Source organism: Anomaloglossus baeobatrachus, chromosome 8 (genome assembly GCF_048569485.1).
Source record: "Anomaloglossus baeobatrachus isolate aAnoBae1 chromosome 8, aAnoBae1.hap1, whole genome shotgun sequence".
Taxonomy (NCBI): domain Eukaryota; kingdom Metazoa; phylum Chordata; class Amphibia; order Anura; family Aromobatidae; genus Anomaloglossus; species Anomaloglossus baeobatrachus.
The window spans coordinates 113,152,712-113,173,756 of record NC_134360.1 but is presented as its reverse complement, the minus strand read 5'-3'; the positions used below and the strand labels follow the sequence as shown (position 1 = coordinate 113,173,756).

At 47.3% G+C, this 21,045-nt stretch overlaps 1 protein-coding gene across 1 annotated transcript in view; it reads right to left on the bottom strand.

Annotated features, from left to right (window-relative positions):
- The window catches only part of PDE4DIP (phosphodiesterase 4D interacting protein), a 1,984,767-nt gene that overhangs the window by 1,595,400 nt on the left and 368,322 nt on the right, over nt 1-21,045 (bottom strand). Inside the window, exon 3 of the mRNA XM_075321961.1 lies at nt 14,198-14,321. Coding sequence (XP_075178076.1) covers nt 14,198-14,321 — 124 coding nt within the window. The remainder of the gene's footprint in view (nt 1-14,197; nt 14,322-21,045) is intronic.

Sequence of the window (21,045 nt, the reverse complement as noted above, 5' to 3'; positions counted from 1 at the left end):
GAGCGGTGTCTGCTCTGGCCTTGCAGGCCGGGGAAAATGGTGATGCAATCTCTTGGCGGGCCGCGCCTGGCATGGTGGCGGCCTGGTCTTGGCGGGCCGCGCCCTGTATGGCGGCGGCCTGGTCTTGGCGGGCCGCGCCCTGTATGGCGGCGGCCTGGTCTTGGCGGGCCGCGCCCTGTATGGCGGCGGCCTGGATCGGCGTCGCAGCTGCGATGGGATCTGTGCAGGCTGGGCTGGGCGTCTCTGCAGGGACCGGGTCTTGGTGGGCCGAGCAGGGCATCGCTGCGGCGGCCGGGGCTTGGCGGGCCGCGCCTGGCGTGGCTGCGGCCTGGTTCAGCACCTCACTTGCGGCGCGGACGAGCGTTGCTGCGGCGGTGGGGTCTCGGCGGGCCGGGCCTAGCAGGGCGGCGGCCTGGGTCAGCGTTACGCCTGCGGCGCGGATGAGGGTCGCGGTGGCAGCCGGTTCTTTGCGGGCCGGACTGGGCGTTGCTGCAGGGACCGGGTCTTGGTGGGCCGAGCAGGGCATCGCTGCGGCCGCTGGGGCTTGGAAGGCCGCACCTGGCGTGGCTGCGGCCTGCTTCAGCGTCGCCGCACCGGACGCCTCTTCGGGGACCGCGGGCGTGGCAGCAGGGGTCGGGGCACTTGCGCTGGCCGGGGCATCACTCGACTCACCCACCGGTGGCAGCATCGGGGTCTGCGTCATCGCCGTCCTGTCTGGCACTCGGCGCGCGGCTCTCCTTTCATAGGCCCGAACCGCCGCGGTCATCTCCAGCATTTCCATTCGTTCTTCCCGGATCTGCTCCACAACCCGGGTCTCCAGTCGGTCGCAGAACTGGGCCAGCTCCCGATACCACCAGGCAGCGGAGCCCGGTTCTGGATTTCTGCGGTCAGACGCCATTTCTTCTGCGCCCTCTTCTGCACGACTCTCCAGCTGTGGACTCGCCGTTGCCTCTGATAGCAAGCTGTTCAGTTTCTGCTCTGCCTCTTTCAGCAGCTCCTCTCCCAGCAGCAGGCTTGTGGCTCCCTTTCTGTCCCGACGTCTCTGGACGCTTCCGCTCTCTTCACAAGCGAGGTCAGAACTCTGCAGGGGATCTCTGGGTAGCCACACCTCTTCGTGGGCGGTAACTTCTCCCAGCGCGGGCTGCTGTTGTTTTTCAGCGCGCTTTTCATGGTGGCAATATGGCGGCGCTTCCAATTTTCCAAGCGGACCGCCCAGGCACATGGTCACCTGTCTGAACAGGTCTAGTCCTTATCCTGTTCGTGACGCCAGATGTGAAGCCCCACAGGTGCAGTGTCGGTGCATTACCTTCAGGGACTCCACTCGGCTGGATCTCGTCACAGGTAGGGAATCTTCTATTTGTCGTGACGCCACTCTCAGTATTGCGGTCAGTGGGGACCGCCACTGCAGGTTGAGGGACACCTGGGGCTGATGGTGAGTGCAGTTAGTTGGAATAGCCTCCTGAGAGTGAGGCAAGCCCCAGGGCCCTGTGTAGGTGCGTAGTACCACAAGGCGCAGAATAACTCCACACACGCAGAGTGTCTTTCAGGGTTTTTACTCACTTCAGATGGCAGGGTGAGTAACCCGGGCGTAGCTGGGATGAACCAGGCGGGAACCAGGTATCCTTCAGGCTGACTTCTGATGGTGACTACCAACTCGCCTTCCTTAGCCCTTGGTGGTTTGGGGTAACCCCGACTTTTAGTCCCTATGGGGGTCACCCAGGGAAGTTGCTGAAGCCTCACTCCCCTTCGTTTGCCGTGTGCTTGTTGCCTGGGCCAGATCACTCCAGCTTCTTGCCTCCTGTGACCTATGGGCCCTAACTGTGGCTACGTGGCTGCGGCTGTTGTGGTGTTGTGGCGTGGGCTTTGAGAGCCCCACACCGGCAGGTTTAGCAAAAGAAAGCTGGATCTATCTCCGCTTCGGGATCTGCCGCCCGTTTGGGCCTGGTTCTCCCTAGCAGTCTCCTTACTTCCCACTCTGTGCTCTCTCTCTAGCTGGAGATGGGTTTCGGGTAGCACTCCTAGGTGACCGTTCTCCCCCGTCGGTAGCCACTGCGCGGACGCTGTCAGACTACAGCAGCCCAGGGGAAGGGGTCAGCTCTCCTCGGAGCTCCCTGGACTCTGCTCTGAACCGGCTCACATCTGGGACCTTCACTGCTGCTCCTGTCAGAGCTTCACTTTCCTGCTCCTCACTCCTCCACACTCTGCTGCAGACTGTTTACTCCTCCTTCTCTTTTCCCTTTTGTGCCTGCCTACGCCACCTAGCAACCAGATTCTCTTACCACACCCCTTGAGAGGAGATGGAGGCTTTTGGCCCCCTCCACTATTCCAGTGAAGGTCAAGGCTTTTCCCCCTCCTGGGATCCCCAGGGGTCCTCTCATGGGTACATGTGTGAGAGCTGATTACTATGCGCCTGTGTTCCACACCCCTGTCAGCCTTCTGGATTACCTGTATTGTACTGTCCCCAGCATGGGTGCAGTACTCAGTGGTGCCTGACCAGGTCAGGGGCGCCACATTTCCAGCCGCCCAGTGTGCAGTCACCGCACTGCACAAGCACATAAACAATCTCAACCGGGCTCTGACCAATGCTGTTCACGGGAAGGTCTACCTAACAACAAACATGTAGACAAGTTGTTTTGGACAGGAACGATATAATTGATAACGATATCTGTCACGGCAAATTGGGTGAACCTGGTGGAGGCTGGGACAAAGTCACAATCTGGAACATCACACATCTTACCCACGCCAAGAATAGCGGGCCCAGCTTCTACAAGCGTTTCCGCCTCATCATATGCCACTTCCTATCTCCCCTTCTCCCCTTCTCCTACTCCTCATCCTCTGCTGAATTACCCTTCCCATTACTGCCAAGCAGGGAGCTGTGCAGAAGTGCATCAGCAAAGTGGCAACATACTTTGCTGAAGCTGATCTGTTTAGATCAGAAACCACACACTGCAGCAGAGCTGTGGCAAGGTGTAAAAGAAAGTGGCTGTGCCCCACTGCCCCTCCAACCTGGTTTGGTTGTCTGCAATAATGGGCATATCCTGGTGGTGGCTTTAAAGGTGGGCAAGCTGATACACATTCCATGCATGGCTCACGTGTGTGTATATTTGTGAAGCTGTGTGTGTATTTTTGCGTCTGTGTGTATCTTTATGTCTCTGTGTGTGTGTGTGTGTATCTGTGTTTCTTTGTGTCTGTGTGTGTGTGTGTGTATCTTTGTGTCTCTGTGTGTCTGTCTGTCTCTAAAGATATCATATTACCTCACACATAAGCTGTTTTATACTAAGAATGTCCTTTGCTGCCTATAGCAACCAACCATAGCTCCTATCAATGTCCTGTAGCTCCCAGCTCCATTGACTTTAATGTAACAAAACCTATAAAGAACCATGAATGAACAAGCCTGATAATTAAAAATATTTTTTATTGAGTAATTATTTAAAAACATAAACATGTAGAAGACAAAAATGAGGTCACAATCAGATACCCTCAGGTGATCAAAATTACTGGTCTATAAATGGCATAAATGCACAACAGGTATGTGTCAAAAAAACCTATACCTCAAAAAAACATAGTGAAATGACATGGAGATATGAATCAGAAGAAGAGTGGACCCCTATTAAAAATAGAGGAAATCCACATTAGTACTAGAAAGATACAACACATATGAATGCCACATAAAGCTGCCCCAATGAAGACTAATACTATAAAGCCTATGTAAGCAGCTGAAAAAAATCAAAGGCCAATGCCCATTATATCCATTAGATGGCAATAAACACACATGACTTGTAATGAAAGGCCAGCAAAAAAAAAAAAAATTATTTAGGTGATGACCATCATGTGAAAAGTTATGAAATAGAAAGGAAGGATATAGGTCAGGCTGGAGGGAGATGAACCCCAGTCGCAGGATACAAAAAAATTAATTATGTAGTGGCAATGGAAAAATAAAAAACTGGCAGAAATAAATGAGACTGCCCCAACCAGAGCTAGTACTGTAAAGCCCTATTCCCAAAGCCACAATGCAGTAGTAATGTGGAGACAAAGAAAAAATAATGAAAGATCTTAAGCAGGGATCAAAGGCAAATGCCCATTGTATCCACAAAATGGTTGTCCTGCAGAGTATAGCCAAAAGCCATAGGAGTCAGCCATAAAGATAAGTAACACACAAGATACCAGAAAGATAACAACCTGAGGGTAAGATGATACCCCTACACGTGTTTCGCAATAGCTTCTTCCAAGGGGGTGTTAATGGCAGTGAATGCCCAGGTATATATACCTCTACTCACCAGAAATGATGTGTAACTGCGGCGCTCCGTCTCTCAGCTCCACTCCCACAGCCATGAGGCTCGGCGTCTGACGTCACCACGGTCCGCCCATGCCAGACGCGTCATGACATGGGAGGAGCGCAGTGAGATGCAGAGACACGTCGCCCCGACGGGCAGGAGGTGGGCGGAGAGAGGGAGCGCTCCACACAAAGCTGGGAGGTAACTCAACCCTGATGTGGGATCAAATCAACAGCATGTCAGTGGAGAGAGGGAACGCTCCACACAATGCTGGGAAGCAGCCCAACCCTGACGTGGGACCAAAACAGCAGCACGTCAGCGGCACACAAACATGCACCATCCATGCCAATGCAAAAAGTGCAAAAAGTGCAAAAAGTGCAAAAAGTGCAAAGGTGCAAAGTGTCCGAGAAGAACCAGATGCACATGACACTGCAGCATAAAAATTTTTTAAGAATAATAATACAAGAGGATTCAGGATAGAGATAAAGTGAACACAGAAACAGCAGATAAGACAAACAAAATAAGAAGATACCTACTGATAGATATAGTGATTGATAAAAAATAGAAATATTATAATATTTTAATAATTGATAAAAAAGGAAAAAACAAAGTGGTATGAGAACATGAGAATATAAGACATATACGAAGTGCCTACTAATGGAAACAAATATGATAATAAGTGATAGAATAAATATATAAAATTATAAGAGTATATGTATAAATATAAAAAGTGTATAGATGAAACAATGCATAAAGGATTATAAAATTGATTCTCGTAAACGTGAAAAACATGCTCTTAGAATACAATACATGGATGTGCCAATAAAAATACTCAATACTTTCTACAATCTGAGGTCTTTCAGAAATCTACTTCCATTAATGCACTCTTGCATGCTACTTCGTCACATCCCTACCCCCTAATTTCTGGTATCCCCACAGGCCAGTTCCTGAGGACCCGACGAATTTGTTCGTCCGAAGAGGCTTTTTCTAAACAAGCGGAGGATTTAAGTAACCGTTTCAGGAACTGTGGTTATTCAAATAGGAGTATCAAGAAAGGTTTTCTGAAGGCCAAGAGTACCAAGAGAGAACCATTGTTACATTCACGTAGACATAAGCAAAATGACCAGCAGGTAAGATTTATCTCTACCTATAAAAATAGATGGCAAGAGGTCAAAGCAGTGTTGGAGAAGTTTTGGCCTATCCTCAGGTCTGACCCTACTTTATCTAAATATCTTCCGTCTACCCCCGCCATCACGTATAGGAGATCTCCTAATTTGAAAGACCTCCTCACACACAGCTGCTATGAAGGCCCCCAAAATAACAATTTTGGAACAACTGGACCCAAATGGGGTTTCTATCCATGCCGCAGTTGCATTGCATGCCCAAATATGGTCAGAGCTTTGAATTTTAAATCTAGCGATGGCAGTCGCGAATTTCGGATCACCCAACATATAACCTGTAACACAACGCATGTGGTATATTATGCAATATGCCCATGCAATTTAGTATATGTTGGTCTCACATCTAGACCATTAAAAACGCGGATTAGAGAACATGTACGCAATATCGGAAAGGCAGCAACGATCCAAGACACCTCTACTTTGAAGCCGATACCACGACATTTTAAGTCTAAACATGGCTGCGACAGTAGCAGCTTGCGGGCCTTTGGTATTGATAGGGTGATCTTGGATAACAGAGGAGGTGATTTCAAAAAGCAGTTAGCCCAATTGGAAACACGCTGGATTTCCAAGATTGGTTGTGTTTGCCCGCATGGCCTTAATGATGTTATGAGTTTTGTCCCGTTCTTATGATATTATTTTTCGTGTTTTTTTAGTGTATGCCCGTTGGTATATTTTATATTGTTTTTTAATGTTCCTTTTAATAAATATATTTCTGGTTTTAACTTACCTCTGTCTTTGATTGTTTTTCAGTTTTTGCCTTCGCTGGCACCTTCATCAAGTGGATCCATAAAACAACACACTTGCACATGGCACTTTCCCGTATTTTTAATCTATTGAGTATTTTTATTGGCACATCCATGTATTGTATTCTAAGAGCATGTTTTTCACGTTTACGAGAATCAATTTTATAATCCTTTATTTATGCATTGTTTCATCTATACACTTTTTATATTTATACATATACTCTTATAATTTTATATATTTATTCTATCACTTATTATCATATTTATTTCCATTAGTAGGCACTTCATATATGTCTTATATTCTCATGTTCTCATACCACTTTGTTTTTTCCTTTTTTATCAATTATTAAAATATTATAATATTTCTATTTTTTATCAATCACTATATCTATCAGTAGGTATCTTCTTACTTTGTTTGTCTTATCTGCTGTTTCTGTGTTCACTTTATCTCTATCCTGAATCCTCTTGTATTATTATTCTTAAAAAAAAATTATGCTGCAGTGTCATGTGCTTCTGGTTCTTCTCGGACACTTTGCACCTTTGCACTTTTTGCATTGGCATGGATGGTGCCTGTTTGTGTGCCGCTGACGTGCTGCTGTTTTGGTCCCACGTCAGGGTTGGGCTGCTTCCCAGCATTGTGTGGAGCGTTCCCTCTCTCCACTGACATGCTGCTGATTTGATCCCACATCAGGGTTGAGTTACCTCCCAGCTTCGTGTGGAGCGCTCCCTCTCTCCGCCCACCTCCTGCCCGTCGGGGCGACATGTCTCTGCATCTCACTGCGCTCCTCCCATGTCATGACGCGTCTGGCATGGGCGGACCGTAGTGACGTCAGACGCTGAGCCTCATGGCTGTGGGAGGGGAGCTGAGAGACGGAGCGCCGCAGTTACACATCATTTCTGGTGAGTAGAGGTATATATACCTGGGCATTCACTGCCATTAACACCCCCTTGGAAGAAGCTATTGCGAAACACGTGTAGGGGTATCATCTTACCCTCAGGTTGTTATCTTTCTGGTATCTTGTGTGTTACTTATCTTTATGGCTGACTCCTATGGCTTTTGGCTATACTCTGCAGGACAACCATTTTGTGGATACAATGGGCATTTGCCTTTGATCCCTGCTTAAGATCTTTCATTATTTTTTCTTTGTCTCCACATTACTACTGCATTGTGGCTTTGGGAATAGGGCTTTACAGTACTAGCTCCGGTTGGGGCAGTCTCATTTATTTCTGCCAGTTTTTGATTTTTCCATTGCCACTACTTAATTAATTTTTTGGTATCCTGCGATTGGGGTTCATCTCCCTCCAGCCTGACCTATATCCTTCCTTTCTATTTCATAACTTTTCACATGATGGTCATCACCTAAATATTTTTTTTTTTTTTGCTGGCCTTTCATTACAAGTCATGTGTGTTTATTGCCATCTCATGGATATAATTGGCATTGGCCTTTGATTTTTTTCAGCTGCTGACATAGGCTTTATAGTATTAGTCTTCATTGGGGCAGCTTTATGTGGCATTCATATGTGTTGTATCTTTCTAGTACTAATGTGGATTTCCTCTATTTTTAATAGGGGTTGTGACATATCAACCAGCTGTATTACAAAAGGCTGGTATGTTTTGCAGAAGCATGGGTGCTCTGCAATGTGAAGTTGGCGTGGACCTGTGGTTCCACAGGATTGCATTACATGCAGAGCCATGGAAGGGTGTGTGATGCTGATTAGACACTCCTTACCACCTGTGGGTGTGGCCCCAGGGGTTAAAGCAATCCTGTCTCTGAACCTAGGTGGAGTGTGTCTAGGGCAGTCTAGATAGAGACTAGCTCCAGACGTCCAGTGTGTGGACTGGACACAAGTGAGAGCAGGGAGCTCTGAGTGTGTCTAGGGCAGTCTAGATAGAGACTAGCTCCAGACGTCCAGTGTGTGGACTGGAAACAAGTGAGAGCAGAGCCGGGAGCTCTGGGTGTTTCAGCCTGCGTGGAGGCTGAACACAAGGCTCTGATATTGAGTCTGAGGTGAGTGCGGCCAAGCCAGGCAAGGGCTGTAGGGCCGAATCTCTACAGGAGGAGAGACAGACAGGGGTCTGCAGAGGGCCCTGGGTGCTGGAAGGAACCTTGGCTAGAGCTGTATGCTGGCAGGAGCCAGAGAGTGGAGAAGTTGCTAAAACTTCCATTATGGACTTATTGTTTATGTTTGAGGGCAGTTTATGCTGAGTGTTTTTGAATAAACTGCCGGAATTTCTATGAAGAGACTGTGTACGTGTGTTGCTGAAGCTACCTCACACCGCTGCAAGCGAGTGGAACCCCCACGTTGCAGGGCGCAACGTTACAGGGTCCACTCTTCTTCTGATTCATATCTCCATGTCATTTCACTATGATTTTTTGAGGTATAGGTTTTTTTGACACATACCTGTTGTGCATTTATGCCATTTATAGAGCAGTAATTTTGATCACCTGAGGGTATCTGATTGTGACCTCATTTTTGTCTTCTACATATTTATGTTTTTAAATAATTACTCAATAAAAAATATATTTTTAATTATCAGGCTCATTCATTCATGGTTCTTTATAGGTTTTGTTGCTAAGGGAGTGGAGCCATTATTTATGACTTTTGGTCTAAAATTGGTTTTCTTATGACTTTAATGTAAGCAGGTTTTTTGGTGAATAACTGTAAACCGTGGTGTTAAATGTTTTCTCTCAAAACATAGTCTATGATGTTCCCTGAGTCCAATAAGGTGTCTGTGCAAAATTTTGTGATTGTAAATGCGATGGTGCAAATTCCTTTGGCGGATACACACACACACACACACACACACACTCAGCTTCATATACTGTATTAGATGTACATAAGGATACTTTCACACTTGCGTTGTGCGGCATCCATTGAAATCCGCCGCCTTGAGGAATTACGGTAACCGTTGCAGGAATCTGTTTATTCCTCATAGGCTTCTATTAAGGGCAGATTGCAACGGATGGGCTTGCGTTGCATCCACCCCGCGGCAAATCAGTTGTTTTGTCGGTGACCGTCAGTGACCGTCGGGTGGAAGGAACGCTGAATGTAGCGTTTTTTTGTTGCTGTAAAAAAAATACACTCCCACTACGCAGGATTCCGTTGGAATCCGTTAAAAGGCATAATGAATGTTTATGGTGCTGGAGTCCGTCGCCTTGCGTTTGGTGACGGATTCCAGTGCAGGATTTCGACACGTTCTACTGAACAGGCTCAGCATCTCCAGCAGAACGTTCTAAATCGTGTAAAATCACTCCTGGTCTCTCTGTCTCTCGGTCGGTCTGTCTCTCTCTCTCTCGGTCTCTCTTACTCGGTGTCTCTCTCTCTCTCGGTCTCTCGGTCTCTCTCTCTCTCGGTCTCTCTCTCTGTCTGTCTCTGTCCCTCTCTCTCTGTCTCTGTCAGTCGGTCTCTCTCTCTGTCTCTCCCTCTCCCCCCCTCTCTCATACTCACCGATCACCGGCACAACACTGCTCTGGCGGCTCCTCCTCTTTTGAAAATGCAGGCCGCTCATTATTCCATCTCGTATTCCCTGCTTCCCCCACCCACCGGCACCTATGATTGGTTGCAGTCAGACACGCCCCCACGCTGAGTGACAGCTGTCTCACTGCAACCAATCACATCCACCGGTGGGCGGGTCTATATCGTGTAGTACAATAAATAAATATTAAGGGAAAAAAAAAACGTGCTCCCCCCCCCACAAATTTTTGATACCTGAAGGCTGGTATTCTCAGGATGGGGAGCCCCACGTTATGGGAAGCCCCCCAGCCTAAAAATTTCAGCCAGCAGCCGCCATTAGATGCGACAGTCCCAGGACTCTACCCGGCTCATCCAAATTGCCCTGGTGCGGTGGCACTCGGGGTAATAAGGAGTTAATGGCAGCCCATAGCTGCCACTAAGTCCTAGGTTAATCATGTCAGGCGTCTATGAGACACCCACAATGATTAACCTGCAAGTGAAAGTACATAAAGTATTTTTTCGGGTGTCTGTTTATTTGGAATAAAAAACAAAAAAAAAACCCTCTTTCACCACTTTATTAATCCCCAAATACCCCTCCAGGTCCAGCGTAATCCACACGAGGTCCCGCGACGCATCCAGCTCTGCTACATGAAGCTGATAGGAGCCGTAGAACACCGCCGCTCTCTGTCAGCTCCACGCAGCAACTGAAGAGAATTGCGCTGTCAGCGGGGGCGTCACTGAGGTAGTGCTGGGGTGTGTGCGGTGATGATGGGTGCGGTAATGGCGGGGTGTGTGCAGTGATGATGGGGCGGCAGTGCCGGGGTGTGTGCGGTGATGATGGGGGCGGTAGTACCAGGGTGTGTGTGGTGATGATGGGGGCGGTAGTGCCGGGGTGTGTGCAGTGATGATGGGGGCGGTAATGGCGGGGTGTGTGCAGTGATGATGAGGGCGGCAGTGCCGGGGTGTGTGCGGTGATGATGGGGACAGTAGTGCCGGGGTGTGTTTGGTGATGATGGGGGCGGTAGTGCCGGGGTGTGTGCGGTGATGATGGGGGCGGTAGTGCCAGGGTGTGTGCGGTGATGAAGGGGGCGGTAGTGGCGGGGTGTGTGCGGTGATGATGGGGGCGGTAGTGCCGGGGTGTGTGCGGTGATGATGGGGGCGATAGTGCCAAGGTGTGTGCGGTGATGATGGGGGCGGTAGTGCTGGGGTGTGTGCGGTGATGATGGGGGCGTTAGTGCCGGAGTGTGTGCCAGGATGATTGGAGCAGTAGTGCCAGGGTGTGCAAGGATCATGAGGGTGGTAGTGTCGGGGTGTGCAGGGATAATGGGGGCGGTAGTGCCGGGGTGTGCAGAGATGATGGGGGCGGTAGTGCCGGGGTGTACAGGGATGATGGGGGCTCTCTCTCTCGGCTAGAAAACTAAAAGAACGCAACACGTAATTTCACAGGAATCCGTTGCCTGTATTTTCACACTATTTACAACTGATCCGTCACATGCGTCACACAACGCACTATGATGGATGCTGCACAACGCAAGTGTGAAAGTAGCCTAAGGGGTACTTTACACACTGCGACATTGCTAGCCATTGCTAGCGATGTCGAGCGCGATAGTACCCGCCCCCGTCGTACATGCGATATTTGGTGCTTGCTGCCGTAGCGAACATTATCTCTACGGCAGCTTCACAGGCACATACCTGCTGTGCGACGTCGCTGTGACTGCCGAACAATCCCTCCCTCAAGGGGGAGCTGCGTTCGGCGTCACCACGACGTCACCGCAACGTCACTAAGTGGCCGGCCAATAGAAGCGTAGGGGCGGAGATGAGCGGGACATAACGTCCCACCCACCTCCTTCCTTCCGCATTGCCGCAGGACGCAGGTAAGGAGATGTTTGTCGTTCCTGTGGCTTCACACACAGCGATGTTTGTCGCTCCTGCAGCACCACACAACATCGTATCAGCAGCAGGAGCGACATTATGGAAATGAACGACGTGAAACAGATCAGCGATTTTTGACACGTTACGATGTTGCTACCAGCGCTGGATGTGCGTCACTAACGACGTGACCCCGACGATATATCGGCCACGATGTTGCAACGTGTAAGGCCCGCCTTAGTGTTCTTCACAAGACTTGGTTCTAGGACAGAATTTCTGGGCAGTGCCTGTATGGCTGGAAACACATCTATGCGAGTAAAATCTCTCCGAGGTGGCTGAAAAAAACTCGGCTGATTTTAGTTCACGTTAGGTCAGAGTGCAATGCAACTGCACTGCGATCCTGAGATTTTTCTCATGATTGCAATGCGTGTGCAATGCGTGTGTGATCTGTGTGTGATCCTTTTTTTTCTCAGCAGCTGTCATCTGCAATTCAGCTCTGCTACATGGCCGCTGACAGTAGCCAGAGACAGCCATGTAGCAGAGCTGAATGGCAGATGACAGCAGACACAGACAGAGCCGCACGATCGGAATGAACTTGGGTGAACTTCACCCAACTTCATTGTCATGCCGCGGTTCTGTCTGTGTCGCGTCCTGATTAGCGGTCACCTGTGAAGGACTCACCGGTGACCGCTAATCCCCTGAGTGACTGAATTGAGCAGCGCGATTAGCGCTGCCGTCACTCAGGTTACCCGAGGCCAGCTGGATCCTCCCCCCGTGACCGCAACTCACCTGTGACTTCATTGCTGTCACTCGGGCGACTTGCTGTCACTGTTGGAGGATCCAGCGGTGGCCACGAGTTACCTGACTGACATCAGCTGATCGCGCTTCTCACCTCAGTTGCTGCGTGGAGGTGACAGGAGCGGCGGTGTCTTCTGCAGCTCCTGTCACCTTCATGTAGCAGAGCTGGAAGCGAAGCGGGACCTCCGTGGATTACGTCGGACAAGGATGGGTTTTTTGCGTACTTAATAAAGTGGTGAACGAGGTTCTTTGTTATTGTTTATTATTTCAAATAAAGGTTTTTTTCACTGTGTGTGTTTATTAACTTTAATTTACAGGCTAATCATTGGGGGTGTCTCATAGACGCCTGCAATGATTAATCTAGGATTTAGTGGCAGCTTTGGGCTGCCATTAACTCCTTATTACCCTGATTGCCAACGCACCAGGGCAAATCGGGAATAGCCGGGTACAGTCCCAGAACAGTCGCATCTAATAGAAGTGGCCATTCTGGGCGGCTGCTGGCTGATATTGTTAGGCTGGGGGGCTCCCCATAACGTGGAGCTCCCGATCCTGAGAATACCAGCCTTCAGCCGTATGGCTTTATCTGGCTGGTATTAAAATTGGGGGGGACCGCACGCCATTTCTTTTAATTATTTATTTATTTATTTTACTGCACAGCATAGAAACTCCCACCGGCTGCTGTGATTGGTTGCAGTGAGACAGCTGTCACTCAGCGTGGGGGCGTGTCTGACTGCAACCAATCATAGGTGCCGGTGGGTGGGTAAAGCAGGGAATACGAGATTGAATAATGAGCGGCCGGCTTTTTCAAAAGAGGAGAAGCCACCGGAGCAGTGTGAATGCCGTGCAGCGCCGCACTGGTGATCGGGGACCGGTGAGTATGAGAGAGGGGGGGGAGAGGGATAGACCGACATGGACAAAGAGTGAGGGACAGAGATAGTGACCGACCGACAGACCGACCGACAGAGAGAGAATAGAGACCGAGAGGGAGAGACCGACTGACAGAGAATAGTGATTGACAGACATTGTGAGACATCACTCGTTTCCAGTGTTTTAAGAAACATGCGAGAAATGTATTTAGAAAATCGGATGTCACTAGAATGATGTGAGTGTCGTCCCGTGACATCCGATTTTTTACGCGCTCCCATAGACTTGCATTGGAGAGACTCGCAGTAGAAACTTGCAAAAAAGCAGCATGCTGCGATTTTTTTCTCAGTCCGATTTGGACTGAGAAAAAAATCGCGAATGCAAGCTGAATCATTCACTAACGTGTCCGATTCCAATGCGAGATTTTCTCGCATTGCTCTACCTCGAGAAACTCGCAAGTGAGAAGCAGCCCTTTGGCTTTTCTGTGTGCATGATAACAAATAATGGAAAATCTTTCCACATCAGTTTCTAAAGGCCTCTTTACACACTGAGATTTTCTAGCGATCCCACCAGCGATCCCAACCTGGCCGGGATCGCTACAAAGTTTCTGGTGAGTCGCTGGTGAGCTCTCAAAAAGGCAGACCTGGCCAACGACGCAGCAGCGATGCAGACCTGCAGAACGACCTAGCTGGTCATTGGGGACGTGTTAAAGCAGCTATTTGAAAGGGAAGTCGCTAACGAAGTCGTTGTAACGGTGTCAAACACACCGATGCATGCTGCTCAGCGGGAAATAAAGGACCAAAAAATGGTCCTGAAAGATTTGTAGCGATCAGCAACCTCATAGCGGGGGCCAGGTCGCTGATGCGTTTCACACACTGCAATGTCGCTGGGGAGGTCGATATTACGTCACAAAACCGGTGACGTTACAGCGATGTTGCAGTGTGCAAAGGGGCCTTAAGTTACATAAAAGGACAATTAGAAATGCAACAAAACAAGAAGACTTTATCATTACCTCCTGCAATAATGTAATCTTTTTTTCAAGAAGATCTTGAGCATTCTTTGTTTCCTCTTGCCTCTGTTTGCAATCTTGATGTATTTCAGATTTATTGCAAATATTCCCATGTCCACAATCAGCCCTGAAACACATGACAGTAACAATTACTAAATAGGTATACATTGTACCGTAAATGAACTTCAAGGTAAAACCATAAACTGCAGTTTTTACGCAGTTCTAATGGAGTCTAAATTTTTCATGGAGTTTTTTTTTCATTCTGTTTTTGCACAAATACACATGATTAATATTAATTTTAACTAATTACTTACTGAGAAATATGCATTTGAATTGATATGCAAACGAGGTTGGAAAGCTATTGTAGATGTCAAGCGTGTCCCTCCAGCTCTATTCCCCATCCAGCGCCACCTCCTCCTACTTTACTTGCAGCCATTATGTTGTTTGACTTCAGTCAAAGAAGTTGTCAGTCAACCAGGAGGAGGTGAAGCTGGGTGGGGAATAGAGCTGGAGTGACAGATATAGAAATAGCTCTTCATCCTCATTTTCAAATCAATTCAAACTCTGATTTCTCAGAGCTGGAGGAACTGTCTATGTAAATGTATTTCTGGACTTGTCTTTGTAAGAGCCACATGCACTTAAAAGTTTCAGTTTAAAATGAGTTTACCTGAGATAAAAAAACGTAATGTGTAAACAGAAAAAAATAATGTTGATGATACTTTTTAAATTTTCCATATTGCAAAAAATCCCCCTAATCAAAACTAAACTAAAACCTTGCAATTAGTGATGAGCAAGCGTGCTTTGCACTGTTCGATACTTGATCAAGCATCTAGGTACTCAGGCACGCTTGATAATCAGCTGAGTATCACAGGTGCTCAAACGCCATGCTAAAGTCCCTGCCCTTCATGTTTCTTGGCTGTTTTTCAGCCACTAAACATGCAGAGATTGTCTGCTAATCAGAGTTATGCTGTAGCCAGCTTGGCTACTGTCATTAATGTGATTGGCTGGCTGCATTGCATCATCGGATGTTATATGAGACCCGGGGGTGTGATGTTTGGCAGGGTGTTTTAGCCTGGTATAACTTAATAAACATATGTTTAAATACGGCGTGAGGTCTCCCCTATTTTTTAATAATCAACCAAGGTAAAACAGATGTAGCACCTAGAGATATGGGGTACTCGGTTCCGGGCGGTATACGTCTTGGGAATGTCACGGTGGTGGCCGTTACCCAGTTCCATGCCCTGGGCCCTTTTTGTAATGGGGATATTTATAGGGAACAATAAGATAATGTTCACATATGAGGCCACTTGCGGTGTTGCAGCTAAGTGTAAGGAGCCGCTGCTGCAGAATGTCTCTACTGGGGTTGGTGGTATTGGTAGCTAGAATGGTAGTCCTTCCGCAAGTAGGGTTTTGCCCCAGAGGGTGTATGGTGCAGTGAGCATTAGAAGAAGGTAGTCCACACAGGTCTTCAGTGCAACTGGTTTACTCACTGCTGAAGATGTTAACTGGTTGAACGAGGCTGGCTGGTTTCGCCTCCAGGTCACCAGTTTGGTTCTCTGGTACCTTCTTCCCCTGCACCTGTCTCTGGTAAGTGACAACAATTCCCCAAACAATGGTACCCAGCTAGGGTGGGACCAATGGATGGTGGAGCCACTCCAGTCCACTAGCTGACCAGGTGGGAGGAGCAAACTGTGGAGAGTAGTCAGTGAGTTGACAGCAGCAGGAGAGTGAAGGTGGAAGTGAAGCGACATCCTGACTCGGGTTGACGGTGACCTGGTACCCAGTAGAAGTGGTTGCCGGTGGAGTACTCCTGGAACTACGCACCGTCGGGGTACAGGACCCTATGACAGGTTGAAGCCGACCTGCACACCAAAGGGGACCATCAAGGACCTTGCTGACCATAAAGAATCCGAAGACTCAGTAGCAAAGGGAGAACCGGGGACAGGACCAGAGACTCCAACACCATAGGGTTCACACTACCGTCAGGCGGACAAAAGTGGACAAACCACAGAACGGGGACCCCCAGTGTTCTATACCATGGGGACCCACTTACCAGAGACAGGTGCAGGGGATGAAGTTACCAGAGAACCAGACTGGCACTGGGATGAAGGGGACCTGGAGGCGAAACCAGCCAGCCTCAGGCAACCAGTTAACATCCCAAGTGAGTAAACCAGTTGCACTGAATACCTGTCTGGACTCCTTCCAACGCCCACTGCACCATACACCCGCTGGGGCAAAACCCTATTTGCGAAGGGACTACCATACTAGCTGCTAATACCACCCGCTCCAGTGGAGACATTCTGCAGCTGCGGCTCCCTACATTTAGCCGCAACACCGCAAGTGGCATCACAAATAAACTTTATTCACCAATCCCCTATAAATATCCACATTACAAAAAGGGCCCAAGGCACGGAACTGGGTAACGGCGACCATCATGAAATTCCCAAGATGCTCACTGCCCGGAACAGAGTACCACATATCCCTTGGTGCTACACACACACCAGTTTGCACACACACACCAGTTTGCACACACACATCAGATTGCACACACACGAGATTACACACACACACACATCAGATCACACACACCAGATCGTACACACACATCAGATCGCACACACACACGCAGACACACATCAGATCGCACAAACATCAGATCGCACACACATCAGATCGCGCGCACACACACACACACACACATCAGATCGCACACATACATCAGATCACACTCACCACATCCGATCACACACATCACATCCAGTGATACTGATTGCTTCTGGCCAGCATGTGTTCCACCCACAGGTCCTCTATGCGTTCTACCTACAGGTCCTTGTGCTTCACTGCCCTGCATCCCAGGATTCTCTGCTGACCGTAAGCAATTGGTATTGCTGGATGTAGTGAGTGTGGGAGTGGTGAGTGTGTGTGCATGCATGCATGAGTGTGTGTTTGTCAGCCAGAAGCAGAAGAGGACAGTGTGCAACATACCTGCTGGGAGCGCCCGCTGAGAAGGACCTGGGAACGATGCAGACACCTGGGATTTGGTAAGTGTGACTCTCCTACAAAGGGGATCTGCATTTTTTGAGGGGTAAACTTTCCCCCAACCATGTTTCTCTGAGAATAAGCCCTAGTGCGAAAATAAGCTCTTGAACATTTTCCCCGGGCAAAAAAAAATATAAGATCAAACAAACAGCATGAGTTGGATAACCATTGCATCAATTTAGGCCAGAGAAACAAAAAATGGTATGACTCCAATATAATTAAAAAATATTTTAATTTTATTTCAAATTTATAACATCAAGACATAATAAAGACAAAAACAACATTCACAGCAGTAAATCCTCAATAGAAGGTGGGCCGGTACCATACATAAGGAGCATATAATATATGAAAATTTTCAAAACAAATGTCAACACACAGTTAATAATGATATTTCATCCCTAATCCATAGGGAAAGGGAAAGATATACTCAAATCACTACTGGGGTTTCAACAGTTAATCACCCTCAGAGATGGTATAATCCCTATAGGTGTTGACATCATGCATAAAGAGTATATGAAATATTTCCAAACATGTGTCAGCAAACAGTTGGTAATAGTATTTGATCCCTACTTTTAAGGGCAAAGGTACACTCACACAGTTACTGGGGTTGTAATAGTTAATCGCCCCCACGGATAATATAATCCCTGTAAGTATTGACATCAAAAACCAACCGTATACTGACCAGTAGAATAGATACCGCGACACCTGCCTGTCCCAACGCGCGTTTCACCCTCTTTCTCAGGGGACGTATGCTGGGTAAGTATGGATCAAGGGTATAAATGCCCTGGACAATCACCTAATTATCAAAAAAATATGTGCTAACCTCGTTACTTGACTTGTGTACACCGGGCAATGTGTCCGCCTCCAGGGCGTCACTTCCACCACATCACACTGATGGCTTTAGTAACCAATCATCTGTGTTTTCATCAGTATTAAACCACCAATCGAGCACAGTGTAGCTGTGATTCACTTCCGGCTGGCCGGGCCCATCATCCCATAAGATACTCGAATTCCGTGGAAAAAATCAAAACCAAAAAAGTGTATATACATGCCTCGGCACCTCCGGCCGCCGCAGCAAATCTAATAATCATGATTTGATTACAGTATATGTCTATCGGGACATTTGCCTCCGAATGAAGGCCTTCCATTGGTTATGACGTAGTCATCCGGTACGCCAATGAGGCATCTCCAATCTATGGCCAATCACCGACCGGCCAGACACGTCAGTCCGCACAGCGTGTAAATAGTGCTAAACCGAGCATGCGTCGAAAGGTATGGACATATTACCGCGTCCCTAGTTACCATATTATGCTAAGGATGCTTAAGGCAAAAAAATATATATAGATAGGTACCTTAACGTCACCAGATGCCACGGTGGACTCAGTAATCATGATTAAATCAAAGGTATAAGTATATCGGAACAATTACCTTCAGTTGGAAGCGTCACATTGCGTCCGGAAGCATAGGCATCCAGCAGCGTCCCTCATTACCATACTGACCATCATGACTCAATTACCATGCCCACCAGGACGTCACTTGCGACTCGTCCCACCAAGAATCAGACATTTAACCATCATGTCAGTACTTAATCAACTCAGCCCGCTAGAAGAATACGGACAGCCTGTAAGCCATTTTTTGTACTAATAGACCATGTCAATCTACGCTTACTAAATTTTGGGCAGATGTCTGAAAAATCCCGGTATATCCCAGAATCACCAATTAGCCCCTAATGGATTTTCCATTTTCTTCACATATTCAATCATTCAATGGCCCACAGGCCCTACATCCTATATCATATTCCATTAATTATCTCTCCGACTTAAACAAGGTTAATAATGCATGATCCCGGTATCCCCTGTATAGCATCCCTACCCCCACTGATCTATTCTAAATCTTTCTCCATTAGTTCTATTTAGTTGCCTAATTTCTCCCTAGTATTTATTTAGCCAAAACCCATTTCAATATTTGACACAGGGCTTTATAGCACGGTAACCATGGGGACAGGAATCAAGCCTCCACCCCATTACGGCATCAGGTGTAACCAAACGCGCCAGACATCTAGGTTCCGACAAGGTTGGCCACCAAGATGCCGAAATTAAGGATGAGACATTCGTGATCCCAATGGTCCCGTGCTTAGCCAATGATGGAAAAAAAAACAAAAAAAAAAAAACAGACAGGGGAGAAAACAGATTAAGGAGGATGTCTTCAATGTTGTATAAGATAGTTCATATCCAAAATCCATGGGTCCAGTGTCCTGAGGGTCCACCAAGATTACACACATTCCATCATACACTTTAAAGTGAGTATCGACGTATTCCCAAACCCTAGGGGAAAGTACACAATTCAGTTAATAAATCAAGCGTCTACTATAGTAGTTAGCCCTAGGGTCACAGATGCTGGAAGGTGAAAATCCAAGGCCATATATCCAAGATCCAAAACACTATTGAATAAACACTGAACAGCTATATATTAAAAGGGTTAAAATTTAAATAAAATGAGATATTATGACATATCTTTGAGTCCTCGTTCAACTTACAAGAAAGAACCAAAACCAAAGTGCTCATTAAGCCCCTTGGGTGCCACAGTGTCCAATAAGTAAATCCATTTGCTTTCTAATCTACCCAAAATTGTGTTGAGATCTCCCCCTCTAGGGTCATCCTTGATTTGGTCTATCGCCTTGATTTTCAATGATACGGGGTTAGAGTTGTGGAATTTTTTGTAGTGCCTAGGGAGAGTTTTAAGATGTTCATTTTCCAAAGCAGTTTTGGATTTTTCTATGTCACGCACATGTTCACGTGTGCGGATTTTAAGTTCTCTGCTCGTAAGGCCGACGTAAAATTTGCCACAACCACAAGTAGCCTGGTAGACTACATTTTTGGACGAGCATGTCAGATGTTGCCTAATAGTATACTCCCTTGGTTCTCTATTGCCCGTAAAGGTTTTAGACTTTACCATATTTAAACATCCTTTACACATCCCACATGGGAAGAAGCCAGGAGAAAGAGGGATTTTCAATGCATTTTTGGAGCCCTGATAGGAGCTATGCACTAATAAGTCCCTAAGATTTTTCGATCTTCTTGCTGTAACCAAGGGATGATCAGGCAGGCACCTTTTCAGAATGGGATCCATCATCAACACTTGCCAGTGTCTGTCGAGGATCACCCGAAGATCTCTCCAATGATTGCTATATGTAGTGATAAGCCTAACCGGTTGTTCCACCTTGGTAGATTCACGACTAGAATACAATAGTTGTTCCCTCGTGGTATTCATGGCTCTCCTGTGCCCTTTTCGAACACATTTCTTACTGTAGCCTCTCTTTAGGAACCGATCAGTTAAATCCTCAGCTTGAATATGGAATTTCTCATTCGAAGAGCAAATTCGCTTGGCTCTCAAGAACTGGGATATAGGGATGCTTCTGATGGTTGATGGGTGATGGCATGATTGAGCATGGAGAAGGGTGTTTGTAGACGTTGGTTTTCTAAACACATCTGTACTTATATCCCCACTTAGAGAGGCATGAATTTTGATATCCAAAAATTCCACTGATCGACCATATTTATATGTCAAGAAAATGTTCTTGTTGTTGGAATTGAGTCGATTCATAAATGAATCCAACTGCTCTACTGTGCCCTCCCAGATGAACCAAATGTCATCTATGTACCTGATCCAGTTCTGGACCAGGCACACAGGCTCATCCGGCTCTGTCTGGAAAATTTGTCGTTCCCATTCCCCCAGAAACAGGTTAGCATAAGAGGGGGCGCAAGCCGCCCCCATTGCTGTACCCTGAATCTGGAGGAAGACTTCATCCTTGA